At 41.3% G+C, this 22,993-nt stretch overlaps 1 protein-coding gene across 2 annotated transcripts in view; it reads left to right on the top strand.

The window, feature by feature from the left end:
* Positions 1 to 22,993, top strand: part of BLNK (B cell linker) — a 75,396-nt gene that overhangs the window by 15,381 nt on the left and 37,022 nt on the right. For both annotated transcript variants that reach the window (XM_067709874.1, XM_067709875.1), the window contains exons 2-4: positions 7,340 to 7,405; positions 11,601 to 11,650; positions 22,144 to 22,184. In XM_067709874.1, the coding sequence (XP_067565975.1) occupies positions 7,340 to 7,405; positions 11,601 to 11,650; positions 22,144 to 22,184 (157 nt within the window). The remainder of the gene's footprint in view (positions 1 to 7,339; positions 7,406 to 11,600; positions 11,651 to 22,143; positions 22,185 to 22,993) is intronic.

Below are 22,993 nucleotides of genomic sequence, written 5' to 3' on the forward strand. Positions count from 1 at the left end.
CTGCTGTATTTAAAGTGGATGACCAGCACAGGGAGCTCTGCTCAATGTTATGTGGCAACCTGAATGGGAGGAGAATTTGAAAAGGAGTGGATACGTGTGTATGTATAACTGAGTCGCTTTGCTGTACACCTGAAACTAGCACAACTTGTTAATCAACTATACTCCAATATAAAATAAAAAGTTAAAAACAAAAGATGAGGGACCACTGGCATAGTCCATCATCCATGAGATCACAATGGCTGTAGCTGAAGGAGTGGACAGGAGGGTACAGAGATGGGTAAGATGCATCTAAAGATGAATTGATGTAACTGGTGAGAGGAGATGAATAGTCAGTGAGAGAGAGAAAAAGTTAAAAAAAAAGAAAAAAAGCTTGGAAATTTCAAGCCTGAAGATCCAAGAACACCAGATTATTTAATTACTTGCTAAATTTAATAACAAAAATAAAATATACCATAAAATGATTAGTAGCATCTTAAAAAAGACATCCAGAGTCAATAATGAGATCATTTAAACTCAAGTAAAAGGGGGAAGTCAGCTAAAGAATCAGCAGACCTAGTGATGAGAGTTACATTTAAAAAAATCCGTTCATAGCGTGAAGTAGTTAAGAGACTGGATGTTCTCTTTGCCTCTCCATATACCAAAAACAATATTAGAGATATTTCTACTCCGATTTGATCTAAGAAACATAGAAGTTGGAGATACCAGGCCAGTTGTGAGGAGAACACAGGTAGATGTCCTAAGAGTACCCAACCAAGCAGGTGTAGCTAATTCACAGGCAGTCACCCTCGCAGTTCCGGGAACGCAGGGTGAGACTGAGTAACTCTCGGCCAAGAGTAACAAAAAGCCAGGCTTGATTCAATAGACACTGGGGTGCTGCAGGCCCTTGAGGAGGGAGCGGCCTGGTGAAAGCTGGGTTTTAGAAACATTAGCTGAATAGGCCCTGACAAAGCTTCAGAGCGTGGATTGGAGAGGTACACGGGCGGAGGCAGCTTCTTCCTGGTGCAAAGGGGCAGCTGTAGGCGTGGATCTTGGCTGCAGGAGAAGGACCAGCCCCGCGCATACTGAAAGGATGAAACTCCAGAACTGGGCTTGAGGTTAAGATGTGGGGGGGAAGAAGGAGGAAGGAGTTGCCTGCTCTTTTTGTTTGTGAAGAGTTGCTTGAATATGAAACCCTCTTTAATCCATTCCGAAATCCAGATTAAATAGGGATTTTCTCAGATTAACATTGCTTTACATTCCACTTTTTCTAGAAAAACAGAGTGAAAAAAAATACACTAAAACCTGTCTTTTCATGGTCCTCTGTGAGTGCAATAAGAAGCTAAAAGGAAAACAAGATGTTTTCTGATTTTTTTTCTACTAAACTTTAAAAAAAAGCACTCTTGCAGATGATAGCATATTTTAAATCATGTCCTGTATATAATAAAAATTATTAGAAAGGTTTTTAGTGAAATATGTCTGTTTTTGGACTACTCTTTGCTGATCTGGCCACGTGCAACTGCCCTCCCAGTGCCCCCCACCCCAATCCCAGCCCTAGTGGAGCTCTGCATCCCACCAATCCATCCTTCCATGCCAACCAGCCATGTCAGGCTCGGGAGTGTTCTCAGTTAACCCTCCCTGCCACTACCAAAAAAAAAAAAAAACCCACAGCAACAACAATAATAATAAAACCCAATTCTGGGGTACCTTCCGGCCTGGAGGAAATCTACCCAAGTTCATCTACAATGAACATGTATTGCATACAGCTGCCATTAACAGTCTCACACAAAATAGTTTCACTGCCCTAAAAATCCCATGTTCCCTAAAAATCCTTTCCTCCTCCTGAGCTCCTAACAAACCTCTGATCTTTTTACTGTCTCCGTGGTTTTGCCTTTTCCAGATTCCAGGTGGAATCATACAGTATGTAGTTGTTTCAGATTGGATTCTTTTACTTAGCACACATTACATTTTAAATCAGAAATCATCAGAAATTAAAAATTGTACAGCCTGTGTAACCAGCCACTACTTACCTGTAAGTCCAAAAAAGAAAAGAAAAAAAAAAAAGAAAAGAAAAATGGTTATCTTTTGCCATTCAAATCATAGTAGCCCTAGCCCACTTTTACAGACTTCCTTCCCCTGGGATTCTGAGTGTCCTGGGGCTGCTTGCACGTCCCACATCTCTACTCTGGCTCTTGCTTGTGTCCAGATCCATTCACCAGTCTCTAGGAGCCATTCTCTGGTGCAGAGGGTATCTTCTAGGTTCCATCTGGATTTCTTGGGCTCCTTCCACCTCTTTCCACCAACCCATCCCTTATTTCCCCACAGTCCTAACAGAGTTAATAAGACTTCACTGAAGTTTGAGGAATAACAGAAGGGAAGTATAACACAAAGAATGACACATATTTGCTACTAGTCAAGGCTTCGCTTAGTGTCCTGGACCCTTCCTCAGGTCCTCCCTGCTTTGCTCCCAGCCAGAGACCACGTCGAGTGCCAGCTCACCTCTGCATCATGAGAATGAATGCTACTAGAGGTCAACTCAACCTGTAGTCCAGGGACCAGCAACTGGGAGGCCCCAGGTAGACAGGAAACATCCCGGTACCAGAGCCCAAGACCTGCCGACCACATCCTCGTTTTCTTCACTGCCGGTTTCTGGACTGGAGTCTTTGCAGGATGAGTGACAGCAAGGACAGCTCATCCCCCACAGATAGGGCTATGGTTGTGTCTTCATCCCAACGCCACCACATTCCGTGTTAGAGCACCATATGAGGAATGGCAAAATCCCAGCCATAGCACTCCGCTCAGAGCAGGTCCAGTTGCTTCTGGACTACTGCACAGTGTCAGGGGCACATCCTTCCTGTAGCCCCTTCATCTCCACTCTGCAGCTTTTACAAACTGTGCCTCAAGAAGAAAGTGTGTGACTATAAGAAAAATAAAAATATACAGGCACAAGGTAGTCTAAATTCCCACAGAGAAAAATCAGGTCCCATAAAGAAGTGACAGTCTGGTAAAGAATACGTCCAAATTAGGTTACCAAACTGACCACTCAGCTTCTCTGTCTGAAACTTTGCACGGGGTTAACAAGGATTTTAATTTTCCTCAAGCAGGTATTTGCTTTACTTGACACAACTAAAAGACCCGCAGTGGGAAAAGGTATGATCCTTCACAGTTGAGCCCAAAGGGTGGGCTTCTGAGCAGTAGAGTCAGCATCACCTGGGAACTTGTTAGAAATGCAAATTCTCCAGCCCCACCTAGAAGTACCCAATCAGAAACTCCGGGGGTGGAGTGAAACTCTGGGTTTCAAAGGGCCTCCAGGTGATTCCGGTGCAGTTTGGTGTGAGGACCACGGGTCTATCAGATTCTAAAGTAAGCTGCTTCTTTGAAGGCAAAAAACTGCTTGTAACTTTCAAATGATGATTTTTCCTCTCTCAGGACCTCATGGCATCTAAATTTATTGAGATCCAGGCTCAGCCAACACACTACAGTGTGTTGTTAAATAAATTTGTTGATATTAACTCAAAACCTTGAAAAATAAATTTGAAACAATGACCAAGGAGAGAATATAAAATTCAATTTGGTTTATACAAGGAATAATAAATATAATTATTTATATTACCTTCTCACCATTTTTAAACGCCTAAATGCCATACTGCTTAAAAATTGCATATTAATATTGTTTTAAAATGTGTATTAGATAAGCTATGTCCTTTGTTTTATTTTGTTATGTACACATGGCTGTCTCTTCACAACTTTAAAAAATTAGAACATTGTGATCCTATTATTCATTCTCCCAACCATGGAAGGATATCTCAGAAACGAAAAATCAAAAGTGCAGCTTTTTTATGCCTTACCTATTTTCACCCACACACAACTTATCACGGTGAAACAACTGATGTTCAGCTCGAGAGCATCCTCTCCTGAAACAGTCCAGTTGCACATTTCTTTGCTATTGCACATCCTTCAAGTTGTGGTAGAGGAAAAACTGTGCTCCAACATGGAGCAGAAGATACTAGAGGGCAGCAAAAGCTGTGCATCGCACAGTGTATGAAGAGTTGATAGAATGAGCTGAGAGCGTTACCACATTTTCTTGGTTTGGGGGACACTGACTTATAAGGTAACCTAAGTTTGGCAGCTGTAACTGAGCAGTCTGTGGACGTCAGGATTTGTGTGAATGAGACGCAGAGGGAGGAGAAAAATTCAACGATTTACTATAGTTATAGATTATAATTATTTTAATAATCTATAATTAAAAGTAATTAGGAAATGCCAAGAAGCATCAGCTACCAAGTTGAACAAATGACAAAATTACCTCAAACTTTTTTGCAACTATTTGTAACATCTGTTTGTCTACGCCTACAGCAAAGTCACTTATGCAAATCAGCCTCTGGCTCCCTATTACTCTGCCTGTGTCCCACTCTTGACAGACCTCTGATAGGATCCTTCACTCTGGCTCATTTTGGCCTTTTACCCCTTTAGGCATTAACTTAGGCTAAAGACTTTCCACTCGGTTACAGTCAGCTTATAACCAGAGGTGCCCTCTGCTCTCCACTTGAAATTATTCAAGTTCTTTCCAATCAATCCATTTCAACCTCTCTCTCAATCTCATTTCCTCTCTACTCCCAGACCTCCTATTTTTCATTTTCACCCATTCCTCTATCTCACAGATTCTCTATAGTTCCTCCGGTAAAGGAGAAAGGGGTTTGTACAGGATGTACGTGAACAAATTCTAGAATATTGTATGGTTCTGAGGTAACTCAAGAGTCCAGCTTGAAGGACCCTCTGTGTGTCTCTGATGGGCCAGTTGGTCCTCTTCTCTCTCATCCATCCTTCTCTCTCTGCCGCTGAGCCTGGTGCTTTGCTGAGCTCTCACACATATGGAGTCAACATGCCCAGCCTCCCTAACTAGCGATATAAGATGTGGCCTCATTTCCTTTGTTACCCAAATTATGACTTGCACTGACCTTCCCATATCTGAACTTGGGCCCCTCAGTGGGTCCCCCAGTTATGTAAATGATTCCCCAAGATGCAGCCTTAAGGATGTCCTGAAAGAAGTCTCTCTTCTCTTTCTACTGCACTCTCCAGCCTGTCCTCCCTCTGCACTCCACCGCTCCGTGCCAATGGGACACACTCTTCCCCACAGCCCAACCAAGGCTGGGCTACAGATCCTGACAGGATACTACTGAAGATTCAGAGACAATAAAGAGAATTATCTCGTTGAAAATGGCTACGGATGGCGTTGTGGATGGCTCTTCTCAACGCAGAGGCCCAGACCCAGTCTTAGGTTCAGGGCTACCTCCCCACCCCTCCAGCTCCCCACCATTGAAAACCCCTCAGGTTTGTCTCTGCTCTGCAGGTCTCCAGGTCCTCACAGTGATTAGACCTAGAAGGGAAAAGCGCTCCCCCAAATCCCCAGTCTAAGTTCCCATTTCTTGTTTGACAATCTCCCTTTTCCCAAGGCTGTTGAGAGAGGGAATGTCTATCACTTATGCAATAAATCTCCCGCCATTTCCTTGATGCCCAACGGCCCTCAGGAAACAACTACAGCAGAACATCAGCACAGGAGAGTTAGCCTGAGATTAACACTTAGTGGAGGACGCAAACAGGCCAGGCCAGGCGGAGTTCCTCGGACAAGCTGTCCTCTCATCCTCTCAACTGCTCCATCCCTACACCAAAAAACTTTGCAGCATATGAGTCATAAATCCATACATAGTCCAAGAGACTAGTTCTCCCAGATTCCAATTCCAATCAATGGGGTTTCCTAGACCTATGCTAAGCCTAATTATGCACTACTCTTCATATTAGCTAACAGAGGGCTTAGCTCCCAAAGTGAGAAAAATCTGCATTTTTTAATGGAAAAAGTCCATTTTCTTCTAGAACAATGGCTATATACAAGTTTACATTTCATTAACTAAAGGGCCCAATGAAATAGTTTTCTCAGAACAAAGGAAAGGCTTGCCTGGAAGGTAAATTCAAATATGTTACTCTTTCAAGGCAGAACCATGTGAAATTTTATTTAGATATATTTTAAGTTAGAAAATCATTATTAAGAAAACAAAACATGGTCCTATACTCTGACCCTTTTTCTAATTTGTAAACTTTTCTAATTACAATTAGCTTTGAAAACCATTTAACAACTTCTTGCATATCCTTCTAAAAAGTTATGCCCATATCAGCACACATGTATGTATGTCTTCTTTTTCCCACAAAAAAATATATGCATATTCTGAATTTTCCTTCTTTCTTTTCTTTCTCCTCATCCTCCATTTTCATTTAATTTAATATCTCGAGTATTTTTACATATCAGCAATATAGATGTATTTCTTTAAGGTCTGTGGTATTCCATTTATGGTTTTATCAATGTGTATTTAACTAGTTCCCTTTTAATGATAAATGGGCATTTAGGTAGTTCCCAGGTGTTTTTAGTGGGAAAGGCAGGAAGGAGTAGGGTTATTACACATAATTCTGCAATAAACATGCTGATATGTATAATGTTTGTATAGCTTGTGACTATGTTCATAAGGTAAATTCCTAGCAGTGGAATTTCCAGGTCAAAAGGCATAGTGGTTTTACATTTTGACAGATATTGATTGTAATAATTTATATTCCCAAGAATATCTGTATTCTCATATACTTGTCAATCCTGGGGATTATTATGCTTAAGTTTTGCCCATCTGATAGGTAGAACATGATATCTCATTGTTTCCATTTAGATTTCTTTAAATGTAAGTGATGTTAAATAACTTTTCATTGGTCTGTTGGCCACTGGTATTTTTTTTCTGTTAGCTCTGCATTCACATCTTTTGCTCATTTTCCTACCACATTTTTAAACTTTTTTAACTGAGTTGTAAGATTTCTTTGTTAATCAAAACATGTAGTTCTTCTTATTATTATGTGTTGCAAATATTTCTTCCAGCATGGCATTTATCTTTCGATTTTGTGCATATTACTTTTTGTTCTGCAGAAGTTTCAGATATCTGTGCAATTTTCCAGATTCTACCTAGTAAAGTTAACCAAGAAAAAAAAATCTTGAGGCTGATTTCTGTCTATACTGTGTCCTTCAAGGTAGTTGCATCCTTGCAATGTTGATGCTCCGAGGACAATATGTGATAAACAGTGAGGCTTATGAGAGCTCACATGTCTCCTCAGAACAGATATTCTGTTCTCATCTGAGAATCAGAATTCCTCTTACAGCCTGAGACTGACCCAGACTTCAACGGGTGGGGGCGTTGAACGGGTGTTTGGGGGTTTATGGTAAGGTGTTTCTTTCTCTCTCTCTCTCTTTTTTTTTATACTTAAGAAGGAGAGAAGACTTTTTAAAAAATCAACCTAGTTGTTAATATTTTATGTTTAATTTCATTTCTTACAGGCAGCTTCAAAAAATGGTCCATGATATCAAGAACAATGAAGGTGGAATAATGAACAAGATCAAAAAGTAAGTTAGATGCCATAGGACTATGTGAACACTTATTTATGTAAATAACATCTTACGTCAGCCTGCACTAAGTGGAAGAACACAAAACTTCCCTGTTACCCGAGTGATGAGTTGCGACCTCTTTAGCATGCGACACTTTCTTACTCATGGCTAGAGTCGTGGTGGTCAGACCCACATTCAGGAAACATGGTGAATGAGTGGGTGGTACTCAGGCACCTTGCTTTTCTCTCTCACTGCTGGAAAGCTGAGCTATGCCATGCAAGGTGCCTGGCAAACATCAAAAGAGACCCTTATAGAAGCAGGACAATCAGCTTCTCTGACCACTTAGCCAAGGGTCACTAGGACACACTTGGAGAAGTCCAAAAGAGAAGTTGCAAGAACACAGCCTGACTTCTTTAGGATGCCATAACTGTTTCCATATTTTGATTTCTGCTTTTTCAATTATGGCCTTAAAATGGTGTTTTCAGTTGGCACTTGGAGAGGGCAAGTTAGAATTCCAAACCTTCCTGCACACACAGACACACATACAAGCCCCTAAGTTTCTTTTTGTTGCTTTTTAGAGAATAGAAATTGTACATTGTACATACCAGCATTTGCCACTCAAAATCTAAGTCAAGAGGAAAGGGGAAATAGTATTCTGTTAAGATTTTGTTTACGGCTTTTTTGTTTTTGTTTTTATGAAAGTAATACAGATTCACCAGGAAAAAAAAAAATCAAAGAGTTCAGAATTGTACAAAGTCAAAATCTCTCACTTTCTCCTATCCCCACCCTAACCCACTCCCCAGAAATGGACACAGCATGAGTGAAGTTGGTTTATATATCTATATGTGTATGCTTACATACATACACACATTGACATAGATATAGTACATACATTTTCATCATGAGTGGCATCATACCACATACACATTCTACCAACTTCCTTTGTTGGTTTTAATTAATGCTAAATCACGGACATCTTTCTTTGTTAGTATGTAAAAATAACGATATACCTTTTTTTAAAAGTTTATTTATTTATTTATTTTTGGCTGCTTTAGGTCTTCATGCTGTGCACGGGCTTTCTCTAGTTATGGCGAGTGGGGCTACTCTTCGTTGCGGTGCATGGGCTTCTCATTGCAGTGGCTTCTCTTGTTGCGGAGCATGGGCTCTAGGCACGTGGGCTTCAGTAGTTGTGGCTCGCGGGCTCAGGAACTGTGGCTCATGGGCTCTAGAGCGCAGGCTCAGAAGTTGTGTCGCATGGGCTTAGTTGCTCCGCAGTACGTGGGATCTTCCTGGACCAGAGCTTGAACCCTGCATTGGCAGGCAGATTCTCAACAGCTGTGCCAGCAGGGAAGCCCACCATATACCTTTTAAACAGATAATTAATAGTCTACTATAAATGTATTATCATTAATTTAACCAGCTACATATTGATGGACATTTTTTAAAGTGGGAGTAGGAGTTTAAACATACATTTTTGGGGCCAATTTGATAATATCTATCAAAATTTTGTGGCCATTTCTTTTAGTTTACCTGTCACAAATAATACTTCAATAAATATCCTTTGCAGACTTTGAATGGACCAGAAAGCTAAATTCCTGAACTGAAATTTCTAGTTTCTGGGTAGAAGGATTTGTGCCCTTGAAATTTTGCTTGATATTGCCAAATTGCTGTCCAAAAATTTTGTACCACCAATAGTGGATAAAAGTTCATTTCCTTGTGCCTTCAGAACAGAGTATCTTTTTTTTTTCTTTTTTGGTCTTTGCGAAACTTAAGAGTAAGAAACCAGGGACTTCCCTAGTGGAGCAGTGGTTAAGAATCTGCCTGCCAATGCAGGGGAAATGAGTTCAGGCCCTGGTCTGGGAAGATCCCACATGCCGCAGAGCAACTAAGCCCATGCGCCACACAACTACTGAGCCTGTGCCCTAGAGCCTGCGTGCTGCAGCTACTGAAGCCCGTGTGTTGCAATTACTGAAGCTTGCGCGCCTAGAGTCTGTGTTTCGCAGCCACCACAATGAGAAACCTGCGTACAGCAAAGAAGAGTAGCCCCCGTTCGCCACAACTAGAGAAAGCCTGCACGCAGCAACGAAGACCCAATGCAGCCAAAAAATAAATAAAATTTAAAAAAAAGAGTAAGAAATCACTTTTTGTGGTGTTTTTAGGCTATAAAATGTAAACGAGTTTCAATATGTATAACTGATCACCATAAAATAGTTAAAATGGTCTTCTGCTTGTGGGGCAGTGGTCACCTCATACAGGAGAAGAATTTGTCTTCATGTTCTGTCCTATGATGGGGAGAGGTGTGTGATTATTTTCATTTCTTATTTCTGATATATATAGAATCTCATTGAAATGAGAGAACCCTGCTAGTCATTGTTTCAATTACTAGCAATTCTAGATTAATTATCCCACAGTTGCCAATTTTACAATACACCAATTCTCTCAATACTATGAAGTCTTTGTATAAAATGTCTCTTTATTCCATGGCCAGTCATACTTAACAGAAGCCATGGAGCTCAAAGTTTTCCATATAATTTCTACGTCATTCTGCCCATTGTCCCTAAATGCACTTTTACTTGACAAACCATGTTTTCTTCTCAGCTTGGGAAATATGGCTGCCACAGTCATTACCCTGGGTGAAGTCAATGGCCCTTTGGGTCTAAGTGCCCCGAAGTTAAGCTCTCACTCGTAACCAAGTAACAGGTGCCACCTTGAAAGGAGGAAGCACAGTTGAGTACACTGGTTTCCTAACAGAAGAGCAGAACAGAGTTGTCACTGGTTCATGGTCAAATGAGAAAATAAGGACCTTGAAGTATTGGGGGTTGGCATGCAGCTGCTGGCTGCTCAGTGAGGCCCAAACCACACCTCTTATTCCTGGTCGGTGTTCAGTGAACAACGGTAATCTCTTGAATCTGTCATTTATTCTGAGATGATGACCTTCACACATTTGGGGGTATTAAAATACCCTTTCTTTTCTTTTTTGAAAGGAAGGCAATAAAAAGTAATAGTTGGTTTGTGTTTTTTGAAATCTTAATGTTCCATGAACAGATCTCACACCAGATACACTTTTGTTTTTGTTTTTCTTCCCTTCATCACCTTGGACAATCTCTCTCTGGACCTCATCATAGGTCTAATGACAATGTCTTTCCAGCTCACCCTGCTGGCTTGCTGAGAATTAAATGAAATAACAAACAGGAGAGCCTTTGGTGAAACAAAACGCAGAATTTCTAGGCAAATATAAATATTGTTAGTTTTGCAACATTACAGTTCTGGTTTATAAGGCTTGTTTTTTGTAATCAAACGTGATTTTCTGTACCGCTTTTTTCCCCCCAAAATGAAATATGTTTTGTATGTAATGGTTACCTTATACACTGCTTATATAAAGAGATGTGATATTTTAGTATATGAAGGCTACTGAGTTTTATATAGGTTTATTTATATATATTTTAAATTTCACTAAGCAAATCATTCTTAAATAAAATGGGTAACTATTATTAAAAATAATAATTTACTATAAACCTTACACATTTCAAATAATGAAAGAGAAAGTGTTGTCAGAACTTGTAAAAAGCCTAAAAACTGGGATACGTTTTTGAAATGTAATTTTAGTTTTCTCCTTTTAATGAGTGGGGAAGCATTGTGCATATTCAGAACATTTTATATGTGCATAAAGATAGCAGTTTTGAGAGTGCTTGAAACAGTTCAACTTCTAATCTAAATATCACAATCCCCAACCTGGAGACACTCACTGCTCACTTATTTGGCATTTTTTCAATAGTACAAAAATAATTTCAGTCCCACCTACAGCTAAACTGTTGATTATAGCTAACTTTTTTACTATTATTTAAAGCGTTTATTAAATTATTTGTTAAAATAGAGTTCATCTTCTCTTCCCTTCCTATCAACCAATCAATATTTACCTTCCTTGGACCTCTGAGCTCAGCACTTACATGTATTCTGGCCTCTCGGAGCCCTTTCACCTCCCAACTTCACTTTTGTCGAGTCACAGCCACACCGGGGAGATGGGGAGAGGTGGGAAACCGCTCACTAATGGCTTCGCTATGTTTACAGTACGTTTAGCCTTTCAATGTGATGAGTCCAAAAGAAGCTATTATTCTATTAGTTATCTATCCATTATCTGTAAACATGCTTATATCATGGACCTTGACAACAGTTGTCCTACTCACTGACCAGTTGTCTAATTTGTTATTTACAGGCTGAAAGTCAAAGCACCTCCAAGTGTTCCGCGAAGGGACTATGCCTCAGGTAAGAGTTATTTCTAAGATACTTGGACTCTTGACTACTCTAATGTTCACAGTTACTTCTTGAAAAGGGAACACTGTTCTCCTCATTTGAAAACAAAAGGAGCCCATCCTAATTTTAAGAATGACCAAATCTATTAGGCATTTGACTGTAGCGGGGAGGTAGTAATCCTTCAATCCATCCATCCATCCATCCATCCATCCATACATACATACATCCACTCACCTATTTATCAAATATGTACTAAGCAACTTCCATGTGCCAGGCACATACAAGGCTTTAGTAGAAATACAGTGAAAATAAAATAGATATAATCTCCATATTCACAGAATTTATAGTCTAGAAGGGAAGATAAATGATATTAAAAGCAATTACAATTCAGCGTGATGGGGAAGCGCAAAGTTCTATGGAAGTACATAGCAACAGTACCTAATCTAATCTGAGGTGGAGAATGTGCAGGAAGTGGGGAATGGAAGGCTTCCTAGACAAAGAATTGTTAAAAAGATATTTGAAGGTCAGTGAGGTGGGGGGAGGGGTATGGAATAAATTACTGATAGCACGTAGTTACTCAGTGCTCTCCAAGTTTTAGCCCTGCAACCCCATTCCACCTAAGATCAACTTCGTCAGGGAAGAGGAGTTAGTCTTGAGGTTGGTAGTGTTTATGGCAGCAGTAAGCTAAGTAAACCATCCACCACACTTGCCTTTTCTAGAACAGATGCATTGGGAGGATAAGTCTAAAATCTCTTTCTACTGGCTTAAATATAAAAATGTCCTGGATATGGACAGATCTATACAGCCCTCAGTGAAAACCACAAGGCTACAGACATTGATGAAGACTCTTCCTCTATAGGGCAACAGCTAAAACCAAATCACACCCTTAAAGGATGATTACTATTTTATTTTATTTTTTTCTGCCACTGATCAAGATAGCATTAAATCAGGTAGTTGAGTTCCCCTTGGGCACTGATGAAATCTTATCACATTCAGAAATGCTGACCAGCATACCAAGTCTGGTGCCTGACCCATTGGTCACTTTCCAGAACTCACTAGGTCACACAGTATTTATTGACCTCACATTGCCAATCAGTCAGCAAGCCTAGACAGTTGATTAGGGGATTCCTTTGCAATTTGGAGCTAAAGAATCAACACCCCGTCCTGACTTTTAAAATCTACCTGATTTGTCTATGGCCATACCACCCTGAACACACCCAATCTTGTCTAAAATCTACTTAATCAAAAGCAAACGAGGGAATTTCCTGGCGGAGGGCCCGGGTTCAATCCCTGGTTGGGGAACTAATACCCCACCAGCCGAGCGGTACAGCCAGAAAAAAAAGAAAAGTTAAAGAGAACAAATACATTTTCCCTCCAAGTTCTAAAAAAGAAAAGAAATCAAAGCAGACTGAACCTGTTAGGTACCCAAAGGTTTGATCGGAAAATATGGAATCATGGAGTCTCAGGTTTTACAGGGACCCCAGAGGTCATATAATCTAACATCCAATCCAGTGCTTAAAGATACCCCCCCCCCATGCACCACACACAAGGCCCGCTTTCCACTTGGACACCTCCTGTGATGACCTCCCAAGCCTGTCTTGTCCAGTCATGGAGAGACAACCCTGGAGTGATGAAGATGTGATCCATTTCCTGTGGCTTCCTAAGTCTCTCCGGGTGGCCACATAGTGCAAGTTTTTAAATATTAAAAAAAGGGGAAACAGAGTTGTTCTGTGAAACTTCAAGGATAGAATTAAGAAGTGAGGTCCTTCGAATGGCTTCTTCTCTAGAATAAACATCTCCAGGTGCTTCAGCCATACCACACAGTCTTTGATTCACTCAACAAATATTACATGAGTGTCCTGTTTGACACTCACTGTGCTAGATATATAATAAGGAACAAAATATAGTCTTCAACCTTAAAATGCCTAATGACTAGTGGGGAGTCACATAATAAATCAGAACATAAACAGGTAAATACAAATTACCAAACATGGTAACTGCTGTGAAGGAACATGGCAGATGCAGTGATAGGGAATCAGTATGGGGTAAGGGAACAATGTAAGCAGTCAGGGAAGGTCTCTCTGAGACGGTGACATTCAATTTGGATCCTGGGGAATTAGGAGGAACGTTTGTCACTTTGTAGATGACCCAGCAGCACTGGAGATGCTGGATACAAACATTAGGTGCTCAGAGGCAATTCGATCTATCTGACTTCAGGATGGATGTCTGGCCTCCTCATACTCAACTGTCTCCTTGCTCATGCCCTCACCCAGGCCCCTTCCTTTCCTCTACTTTTTACTTGGGCGGAAGACAGGGAGATTCATGATTTATTCACCCTTTGGCCTAACCCACACACACTGGAGATCATCCTTGATTCCTCCTCTTCCTTCAAACTCTACAAAAAAAAATTAATCTCTAAAACTTATTAATTCTCTCTTTTAAGTGTCTCTCAAATATTTTTGTCCCTCTCTATGTATATGGCTACAGCTCAGACCCTGGTCATCTCTTGCTTGTCCTAGAACAAAAGCCTCTAAGTAGTCTCCTGAATTCCTAATTCCACGGGGTCCTCTCAACCTCCACCAGAGAACTGTTCTGAAATACCTTTGCTTAAATATTTTCATGGCTCTCCATCATCAACAAGAAGAACTGCAAACTACCGAGCCTGCATACAAGGTCCTTCAATGCCTAGCCACTAAATGGCTGTGTAACTTTGGACAACTCGCTCTTTTCTCCTTTTCTAGATCATGCAGGGCTGAACCAGAAGACCTGTTAGGTTCCCGCCAAAGCAAATACTCAACACTCTGGCAGAAACACAAGTCCTGGGAGCCCAGGGCCCAGTGATGAAGCAAGTCTCTCCTAACCTTCCCTGGCTTTAGAACTTTGCCTCTTCCAATCTCCTTGATGCTCAGAAGTTGCCTTTCTTGACCTCAGACACCTGCTCTCTTCCCTGAAACCCCCCAAATAGTCTTGATATCAGTACATTTGTACTTAATCTCTCTTGGAACACAGAAACCTGGCCCAGTCATGTCTTCTAAGTCTTTGCTACTCAACGTGTAATTCCTAGCCTGGCAGCAAAATCATCACCTGGGAGCTTGTTAGAAATGCAAAATCTCTGCTCCACCCTAGAACTACTGGATCAGAATTTGCATTTTAAGAACTCCAGAGGATTTGAATGTACATTAAATTTGACAAACCCTGCTACAAACCACCAACTCTGTTCTTATATTGATTCTCCTGAACTGAAAGACAAATCTGTTGAAGTTCCAGAATCTCTAAAATTCATCCTATTGTTTCACCAGACCAGTACGGCCTTGCTTAATCTCCCTGCTCTTACACTCAATCCCTGGAAAAGGTCCTTTTGGCAAAACCACCATCATCACCTGCAGTTAGTACCCCCTTTGCCAATCCCTGCCCCCCCCCAACTCATGTCCCAGGAGCATTTCCAGCTACTTTCCCTGAGCCTTGGGGTCCCTGCGCAGCTGCAAGCCTGGGGCCTCAGAAACCAACCCTGACAGTTCCTCCTGAACCTATAGCATCTTCAAGGATCTTGGAGGCCCCAGTGCTTGGAGACCTTAGCCCACCAGACCTCCTGAGCCCAGGAAGCCTATCGAGTGCTCCCTGGAGGGCTGTGCAGATTTGATCCACCCAAGGCTTCTGAAACAGCCCCACCTGTTTCAGCTGGATGCTGGAATTATGTCCTCTTTCCAGTTCCGGAAGCAAATGGCTTCCCAAACCCTTTAAGCCAAGTTGGAGAGTGTGTTGACCTTGGTGATGCTGACCTTCAGCGAGCAGAGGCTAGAAAGAGCCAGCGCCCCCCAGAGGTCAGCAAAAGAGTAACCACGGTCCCTCTAGTGGAGTGTGTAAGGACAAAGCTTGAATTATACAAAGAATGGAGGCCTGGACCTCCTACAGATGCAGGTCAGGCCAGCGTGCAGCCTGTTGCTTTCACTTCAGACCTCACAACCCTACTTGGTCTCTGAGGAGGGAACATTGCTCACAGGGAGCTCACGGTCCACTGAGCAAACTGTATTACTCCTGTGCAGCTGGCATTGTTGTGGGAAAGGAAGATATCCAAAACATATTGGGTGTTTACTCTGTCCTGGGCATTATGCTAAGCTCTTTACAGACATTAGCTCATTTAATCTCCATTAGCACATTATATAGAAATGACTATCTCAGTTTCACAAATGAGGAAAATGTGTTTCAGGAACATTAAGTAACCTGTCCAAGGTTACTGCAGCCACTAAAAAGAAGACCCACCCCAGGCTTCCATTTTTCCTCCCTTTGACCCAAGCTGGGATGGCTACACTTTTCTGGGGCATTTCTTATTTACTATTCTGAAAGCCCCAGAGCCTCTGACATTAACACCTGCTTGTTGAACTTTCAGAGTTGAACAGCCTCCTCTATCTTTGAGTCTAAGGTCTGGCTGGAGAGGGAGGGTGGGGAGGGGAGATCAGTCGTGGTGCCCCCAGAGTCTTCTGGGGTCACTGCAGAAGCCCCACTCGTCACTCTGCAAGCCCCTGAGAGGTCAGAACTGAACAAGGCCTCTCTCCTTGTACCCTAGGGCCCTGACAGCCAGGGGCTGTTGTCATGTCCCCAGGAGGTCCACCTTCTCCTCCCACCACTGATAACATTCAGGGAGGAGATCGGAGCAATGATAAAGCGGGGAGACCTCAGGGCAAAGAAAGATACTTAGACAGGGATTGCTGGGTAAATGCCCACCATAGAAGCAGAGCTTTCTGTTTCTCCTTGGTTTTATCTGAATGCTCAGTGGAGGGCCAGGTGGCTCACATGAGATTTCAGCTGCAGGAGCCAACACAGCCTGGCCTCCAATCCAGCCCCCATACTCACCAGCCATGTGCCTCAGACACATGTGCCTTAGCCCCAGTTTCCTCGATTGTAAAACAGAGATAATAATGGCACCTACCACACAGTACTGCTTTGAGGATAAATGAAGAAATACACTTATAACACTTCCCCTAGCACCCAGCACATAGGAGGTATTCAATGATGGAATCTATTATTATTTTCCTCATTGTCACCCATTCAACACATTTATCAGTTTATGCTTTTATTAATGCAGAACTACAAATGCAAAATGCCATCCAGACCCAAAGATAAATTAAATAGGTCTTGCTTTTCGGTACAGAGAGACACAAACAACTTAGTCATAGCACAGGGCAGAATGAAGTACATGCTACAAGGGGCCAGCAGCATCTACGAGGGCTCAGAGGAAGACGTTGATGGGTTATGAGCAGAGGGACTGGGAGAGACCTTATGGAGGAGGGATGACAGGGATTTCCATGGAAGAAGGAAGATGGGCTGGGGGAGCGGCGCTAGCAGAGCAGAGAACTATCAAAAGTGCAGGCTGGAGGAACCAGCCGTCTGTTATTACTAGACGTGAACAAGGACGATCCGGCTGCAAGAGGAGCCGATGGAGGGACAGCAGGTTCAGGCGTTTGAATGTGTTGATACAGAAGCTTGACTTTATTCCATAGGGAGCCACTGATGATTCTTGAGGAAAGGAACAGCATGATCCAACCTTTATTTTAAGAAAATAGCCAGAAACGGTCGGAAGGATGAATTGAAGAGGAAGGATAGTGGAGACAGGAAAACTAGTTAGACGATGGCTGTAACTGCTTTCACCAGTAGCTAATCAGAAAGTGGACCCTGCCTGACTGAGAACAGGAGTGAAGCAAGGCAGGGAAGTGTACCTTATAAAAGCATTTTATAAAGGTTTCTATTGTAAATGATTGAAACAAAAACATCTTGCTGCCTTACGTTTTGACCTTCAGTTATCCCCAAACTTAAGATATTAGAAATTTCTTCCCCCACTGTTCCATTATTGGCATATTGGGAAGAGGACTTGTTCACCTCTTCTTCTAGAGTTTCTTGGCAAACCTAATGATGAGAATACACTATAATTTGGTATAAGTCAACCCAGAAAATAATTTCATAAGAATTATTTTCTGTTAATGTCAAGGTTTTACTCACGTTTGACGTGTAGAATGAAGCTCCTTCTTAGAGCCTCTATCACGTTTCTCCTGAGAGAGGGCGCTGTTGATGCCACTGCTTAAAACCTGGCCACCTTGATCCAAAGACTTGCTTCTGGCCGTGCTTCAGCTCCATAATTCTTTTCCTTGTGCCTCTGTGGACTCCCCCTGGTTCAGGAGTCAGTGGTCTGCTGTGGCAGGGGATAGAAATGGCAAGAAAAGCTTCCACTGAGGTTCTGGGGGATTCAGGGACCATCCACCAGGCCTTCTAGCCATGGCTGCTCAGTGGGGTGGGAGGGAAGATGGGATGCTTTATGGTGCAGTCATCAGAGCCACTCTGCCATCTGAACCTGTGTCTCATTGAGTGAATTGTATTTAGACTCTGAGGTCAGTTTATGTGATGGGATTGACGCTAAGCTTCTCATACTCTAAACGTGTTTTGGTGGGAAAGGGGTCTAATAGTCTCCTTGACTGTCATAATCCAGACCTATTTTATTCTTCAAGATCATAAGCTACTTAAGACTTGTCACATCCATTTTTATACACCCTGTGGAGCCTAAGACAGTGCCTGCACCCTGGAGCCCAAGGACAATGAGGCAGCATGACGCTGGGGTTCAGAGCATGCACTTGGAAGTCAATCAACTTCCAGGGCTCAACCCTTGGTTTTACCATTTACTATATGACCTTCGACAAATGATCTATTTTCTCTAGTCCTCAGTTTCCTCATAAGATTTTTGAGAGAGCTAAGTGAGTACAAAGCTCTGATAATATTGCCTGGCATGGAGTAAAGCATCAGAAAAAATTTTTTTTTATAAGAAAGTCAACATTTGAGCCACAGAGAATCATAGAAGTTACTCTCTTTTAGAGATCTGGGATTTTATTTTATAGATCTGGAAAATTGAGGCCGAGAGATATTAGATATTCTTGCCTACTCTCCAACTAGTTAGAAACAGATCCTGGATGAGAATTTAGGTCTATCTGACTCCCTGTCCAGTGCTCTTCCTATTACACCATCCACATATTGACTCAAAGAAATCCTTGGAAGCAGCACAGTATGGATTGCTACTCCCAGGTCCCAAAAATGTCCCTTGACAAAGACATATAAGGGTCAGATGCACCATTTCTCTGCCCCAGTGAGACTTTTCTTAACACATTGAGAACTGACTTTATTTTATTTTATATTATTTTTTTCAAAATTCTTTTTCTTATTAGTCAACCATTTTACATACATCAGTGTATACATGTCAATTCCAATCTCCCAATTCATCACACCACCACACCACCCCCACCAATTTCCCCCCTTGGTGTCCATACGTTTGTTCTCTACATCTGTGTCTCAATTTCTGCTCTGCAAACTGGTTCATCTGTACCATTTTCTAGGTTCCACATATATGCGTTAATATATGATACTTGTTTTTCTCTTTCTGACTTACTTCACTCTGTATGACAGTCTCTAGACCCATCCATGTCTCAACAAATGACCCAATGTCATTCCTTTTCATGGCCGAGTAATATTCCATTGTATATATGTACCACATCTTCTTTATCCATTCGTCTGTCGATGGGCATTTAGGTTGCTTCCATGACCTGGCTATTGTTGATAGTGCTGCAATGAACATTGGGTTGCATGTGTCTTTTTGAATTATGGTTTTCTCTGGGTATATGCCCAGTAGTGGGATTGCTGGATCATATGGTAATTCTATTTTTAGTTCTTTAAGGAACCTCCATACTGTTCTCCATAGTGGCTCTATCAATTTACATTCCCACCAAATGTGAAAGAGGGTTCCCTTTTCTCCACACCCTCTTCAGCATTTGTTGTATGTAGATTTTCTGATGATGTCCATTCTAACCGGTGTGAGGTGATACCTCATTGTAGTTCTGATTTGCATTTCTCTAATAATTAGTGATGTTGAGCAGCTTTTCATGTGCTTCTTGGCAATCTGTATGTCTTCTTTGGAGAACTGTCTATTTAGGTCTTCTGCCAGTTTTTGGATTGGGTTGTTTGTTTTTTTAATATTGAGCTGCATGAGCCGTTTATATATTTTGGAGACTAATCGTTTGTCTGTTGATTCATTTCCAAATATTTTCTCCCATTCTGAGGGTTGTCTTTTCGTCTTGTTTATAGTTTCCTTTGTTGTGCAAAAGCTTTTAAGTTTAATTAGGTCCCATTTGTTTATTTTTGTTTTTATTTCCATTACTCTAGGAGGTGGATCAAAAAAGATCTTGCTGTGATTTATGTCAAAGAGTGTTCTTCCTATGTTTCCCTCTAAGAGTTTTATAGTGTCCAATCTTACATTTAGGTCTTTAATCCATTTTGAGTTTATTTTTGTGTATGGTGTTAGGGAGTGTTCTAATTTCATTCTTTTACATGTAGCTGTCCAGTTTTCCCAGCACCACTTATTGAAGAGACTGTCTTTTCTCCATTGTATATCCTTGCCTCCTTTGTCACAGATTAGTTGACCATAGGTGTGTGAGTTTATCTCTGGGCTTTCTGTCCTGTTCCATTGATCTGTATTTCTGTTTTTGTGCCACTACCATATTGTCTTGATTACTGTAGCTTTGTAGTATAGTCTGAAGTAAAGGAGTCTGATTCCTCCAGCTCCGTTTTTTTCCCTCAAGACTGCTTTGGCTATTTGGGATCTTTTGTGTCTCCATACAAATTTTAAGATTTTTTGTTCTAGTTCTGTAAAAATGCCATTGGTAATTTGATAGGGATTGCATTGAATCTGTAGATTGCTTTGTGTAGTATAGTCATTTTCACAATATTGATTCTTCCAATCCAAGAACATGGTATATCTCTCCATCTGTTGGTATCATCTTTAATTTCTTTCATCAGTGTCTTACAGTTTTCTGCATAGAGGTGTTTTGTCTCCCTAGGTAGGTTTATTCCTAGGTATTTTATTCTTTTTGTTGCAATGGTAAATGGGAGTGTTTCCTTAATTTCTCTTTCAGATTTTTCATCATTAGTGTATAGGAATGCAAGAGATTTCTGTGCATTAATTTTGTATCAGGCCACTTTACCAAATTCATTGATTAGCTCTAGCAGTTTTCTGGTGGCATCTTTAGGATTGTCTATGTAGAGTATCATGTCATCTGCAAACAATGACAGTTTTACTTCTTCTTTTCCAATTTGTATTCCTTTTATTTCGTTTTCTTCTCTGATTGCCGTGGCTAGGACTTCCAAAACTATGTTGAATAATAGTGGTGAGAGTGGACATCCTTGTCTGGTTCCTGATCTTAGAGGAAATGTTTTCAGTTTTTCACCATTGAGAATGATGTTTGCTGTGAGTTTGTCATATATGGCCTTTATTATGTTGAAGTAGGTTCCCTCTATGCCCACTTTCTGGAGAGTTTTTATCATAAATGGGTGTTGAATTTTGTCAAAAGCTTTTTCTGCATCTATTGAGATGATCATATGGTTTTTATTCTTCAGTTTGTTAATATGGTGTATCACATTGATTGATTTGCATATATTGAAGAATCCTTGCATCCCTGGGATAAATCCCACTTGATCATGGTGTATGATCCTTTTAATGTGTTGTTGGATTCTGTTTGCTAGTATTTTGTTGAGGATTTTTGCATCTATGTTCATCAGTGATATTGGTCTGTAATTTTCTTTTTTTGTAGTATCTTTGTCTGGTTTTGGTATCAGGGTGATAGTGGCTTCATAGAATGAGTTTGGGTGTGTTCCTTCCTCCGCAATTTTTTGGAAGAGTTTGAGAAGGATGGGTGTTAGCTCTTTTCTAAACGTTTGATAGAATTCACCTGTGAAGCCATCCAGTCCTGTACTTTTGTTTGTGGGAAGACTTTTAATCACAGTTTCAATTTCATTACTTGTGATTGGTCTGTTCATATTTTCTATTTCTTCCTGGTTCAGTCTTGGGAGGTTATACCTTTCTAAGAATTTGTCCATTTCTTCCAGGTTGTCCATTTGATTGGCATAGAGTTGCTTGTAGTAGTCTCTTAGGATGCTTTGTATTTCTGCGGTGTCTGTTGTAACTTCTCCTTTTTCATTTCTAATTTTATTGATTTGAGTCTTCTCCCTTTTTTTCTTGATGAGTCTGGTTAATGGTTTATCAATTTTGTTTATCTCCTCAAAGAACCAGCTTTTAGTTTTATTGATCTTTGCTATTGTTTTCTTTGTTTCTATTTCATTTATTTCTGCTCTGATCTTTATGATTTCTTTCCTTCTGCTAACTTTGGGTTTTGTTTGTTCTTCTTTCTCTAGCTCCTTTAGGTGTAAGGTTAAATTGTTTATTTGAGATTTTTCTTGTTTCGAGGTAGGCTTGTATAGCTATAAACTTCCCTCTGAGAACTGACTTTAAAAAAACAAACAAAAAAAGGATTTGAAAGGAATGAACATGAGATGACTGTAATAACCGTTCAAGGCCTAGTAGATAGGAGCTGGTGGCTCAAAGGCAGAGAAGGCAGGTTCGGGGTGCTTGTGGACAGGGTGGAGCTGGTCAGCTGAGACTTATGTTTGTGCATTCTGCTTCCCACATGCCATTTCAGAGAGGCCAGCTGACGAAGAGGAGCAGTGGTCAGATGACTTTGTAAGTATTTGTTCCTGGGACTAGAAGGGTATCATTTCCACCAGGGCCCCTGGGAGGCCTTTATAAAGACTTGTTTCTGAATGACACGCTGGTGGTCAGCTGCCCATCACGGAGGGGAGATGGCTGGGCTGGAAGGGCCACCTATAGGCAGGGCAGCAATAACCTCACAACGGCTGACTTGAGCAAGCACCATCATGTGCCAGGCTAGAAGCTTCCTACTTATTCCCTCATGTAATCCTCATGACAGCCCTATGAGTAGGCATTCTTATCCCCATTTTCTGCTGGTATTCAGAGTACTCAGCACAGCCAAAACAGACGTTAAAATGCTTGAATATTTCCACCTCAGTTGGCAAATGCCTCTGCCCTGAATTCCGCAGTGCCCCATCACTGCTTGGTCCCTGCCAGGAGCCCTAAACAAACTAGAGAGTGAATGCTTGGCACATCGGGGAGTCTCCGGGACACTCCTTAAGGTCACGGTCAGTACCTGGGCTGGATTTGTTCTTAAACAGTTTGGACATCAGCCCTGCCCATTTTACAGGTGAAGAAACCAAGACATGGAGAGTTTAAGTAACTTGCAATTCCAAAATTCAAACCCAGTCTCTCAGATCTCAGAAGCAGACTTTTAAAACTCAAGGGGCTTGCTGTGACCAAGAAGATATGAACGGACTCTGGGGGCCACAGATGGCGAGGGCTCTCCCTGACCATGATGACATTGGAGTGGTGTGTCAGAATTAATTGTGAACCTCTTCAAGATGGCTCTGCAACCCACAGGGCCCCAGGGGCCACTTCTCTTTGGGCCTGAATCTTAT

Source organism: Pseudorca crassidens, chromosome 16, assembly GCF_039906515.1.
Source record: "Pseudorca crassidens isolate mPseCra1 chromosome 16, mPseCra1.hap1, whole genome shotgun sequence".
In the NCBI taxonomy this organism is placed as follows: domain Eukaryota; kingdom Metazoa; phylum Chordata; class Mammalia; order Artiodactyla; family Delphinidae; genus Pseudorca; species Pseudorca crassidens.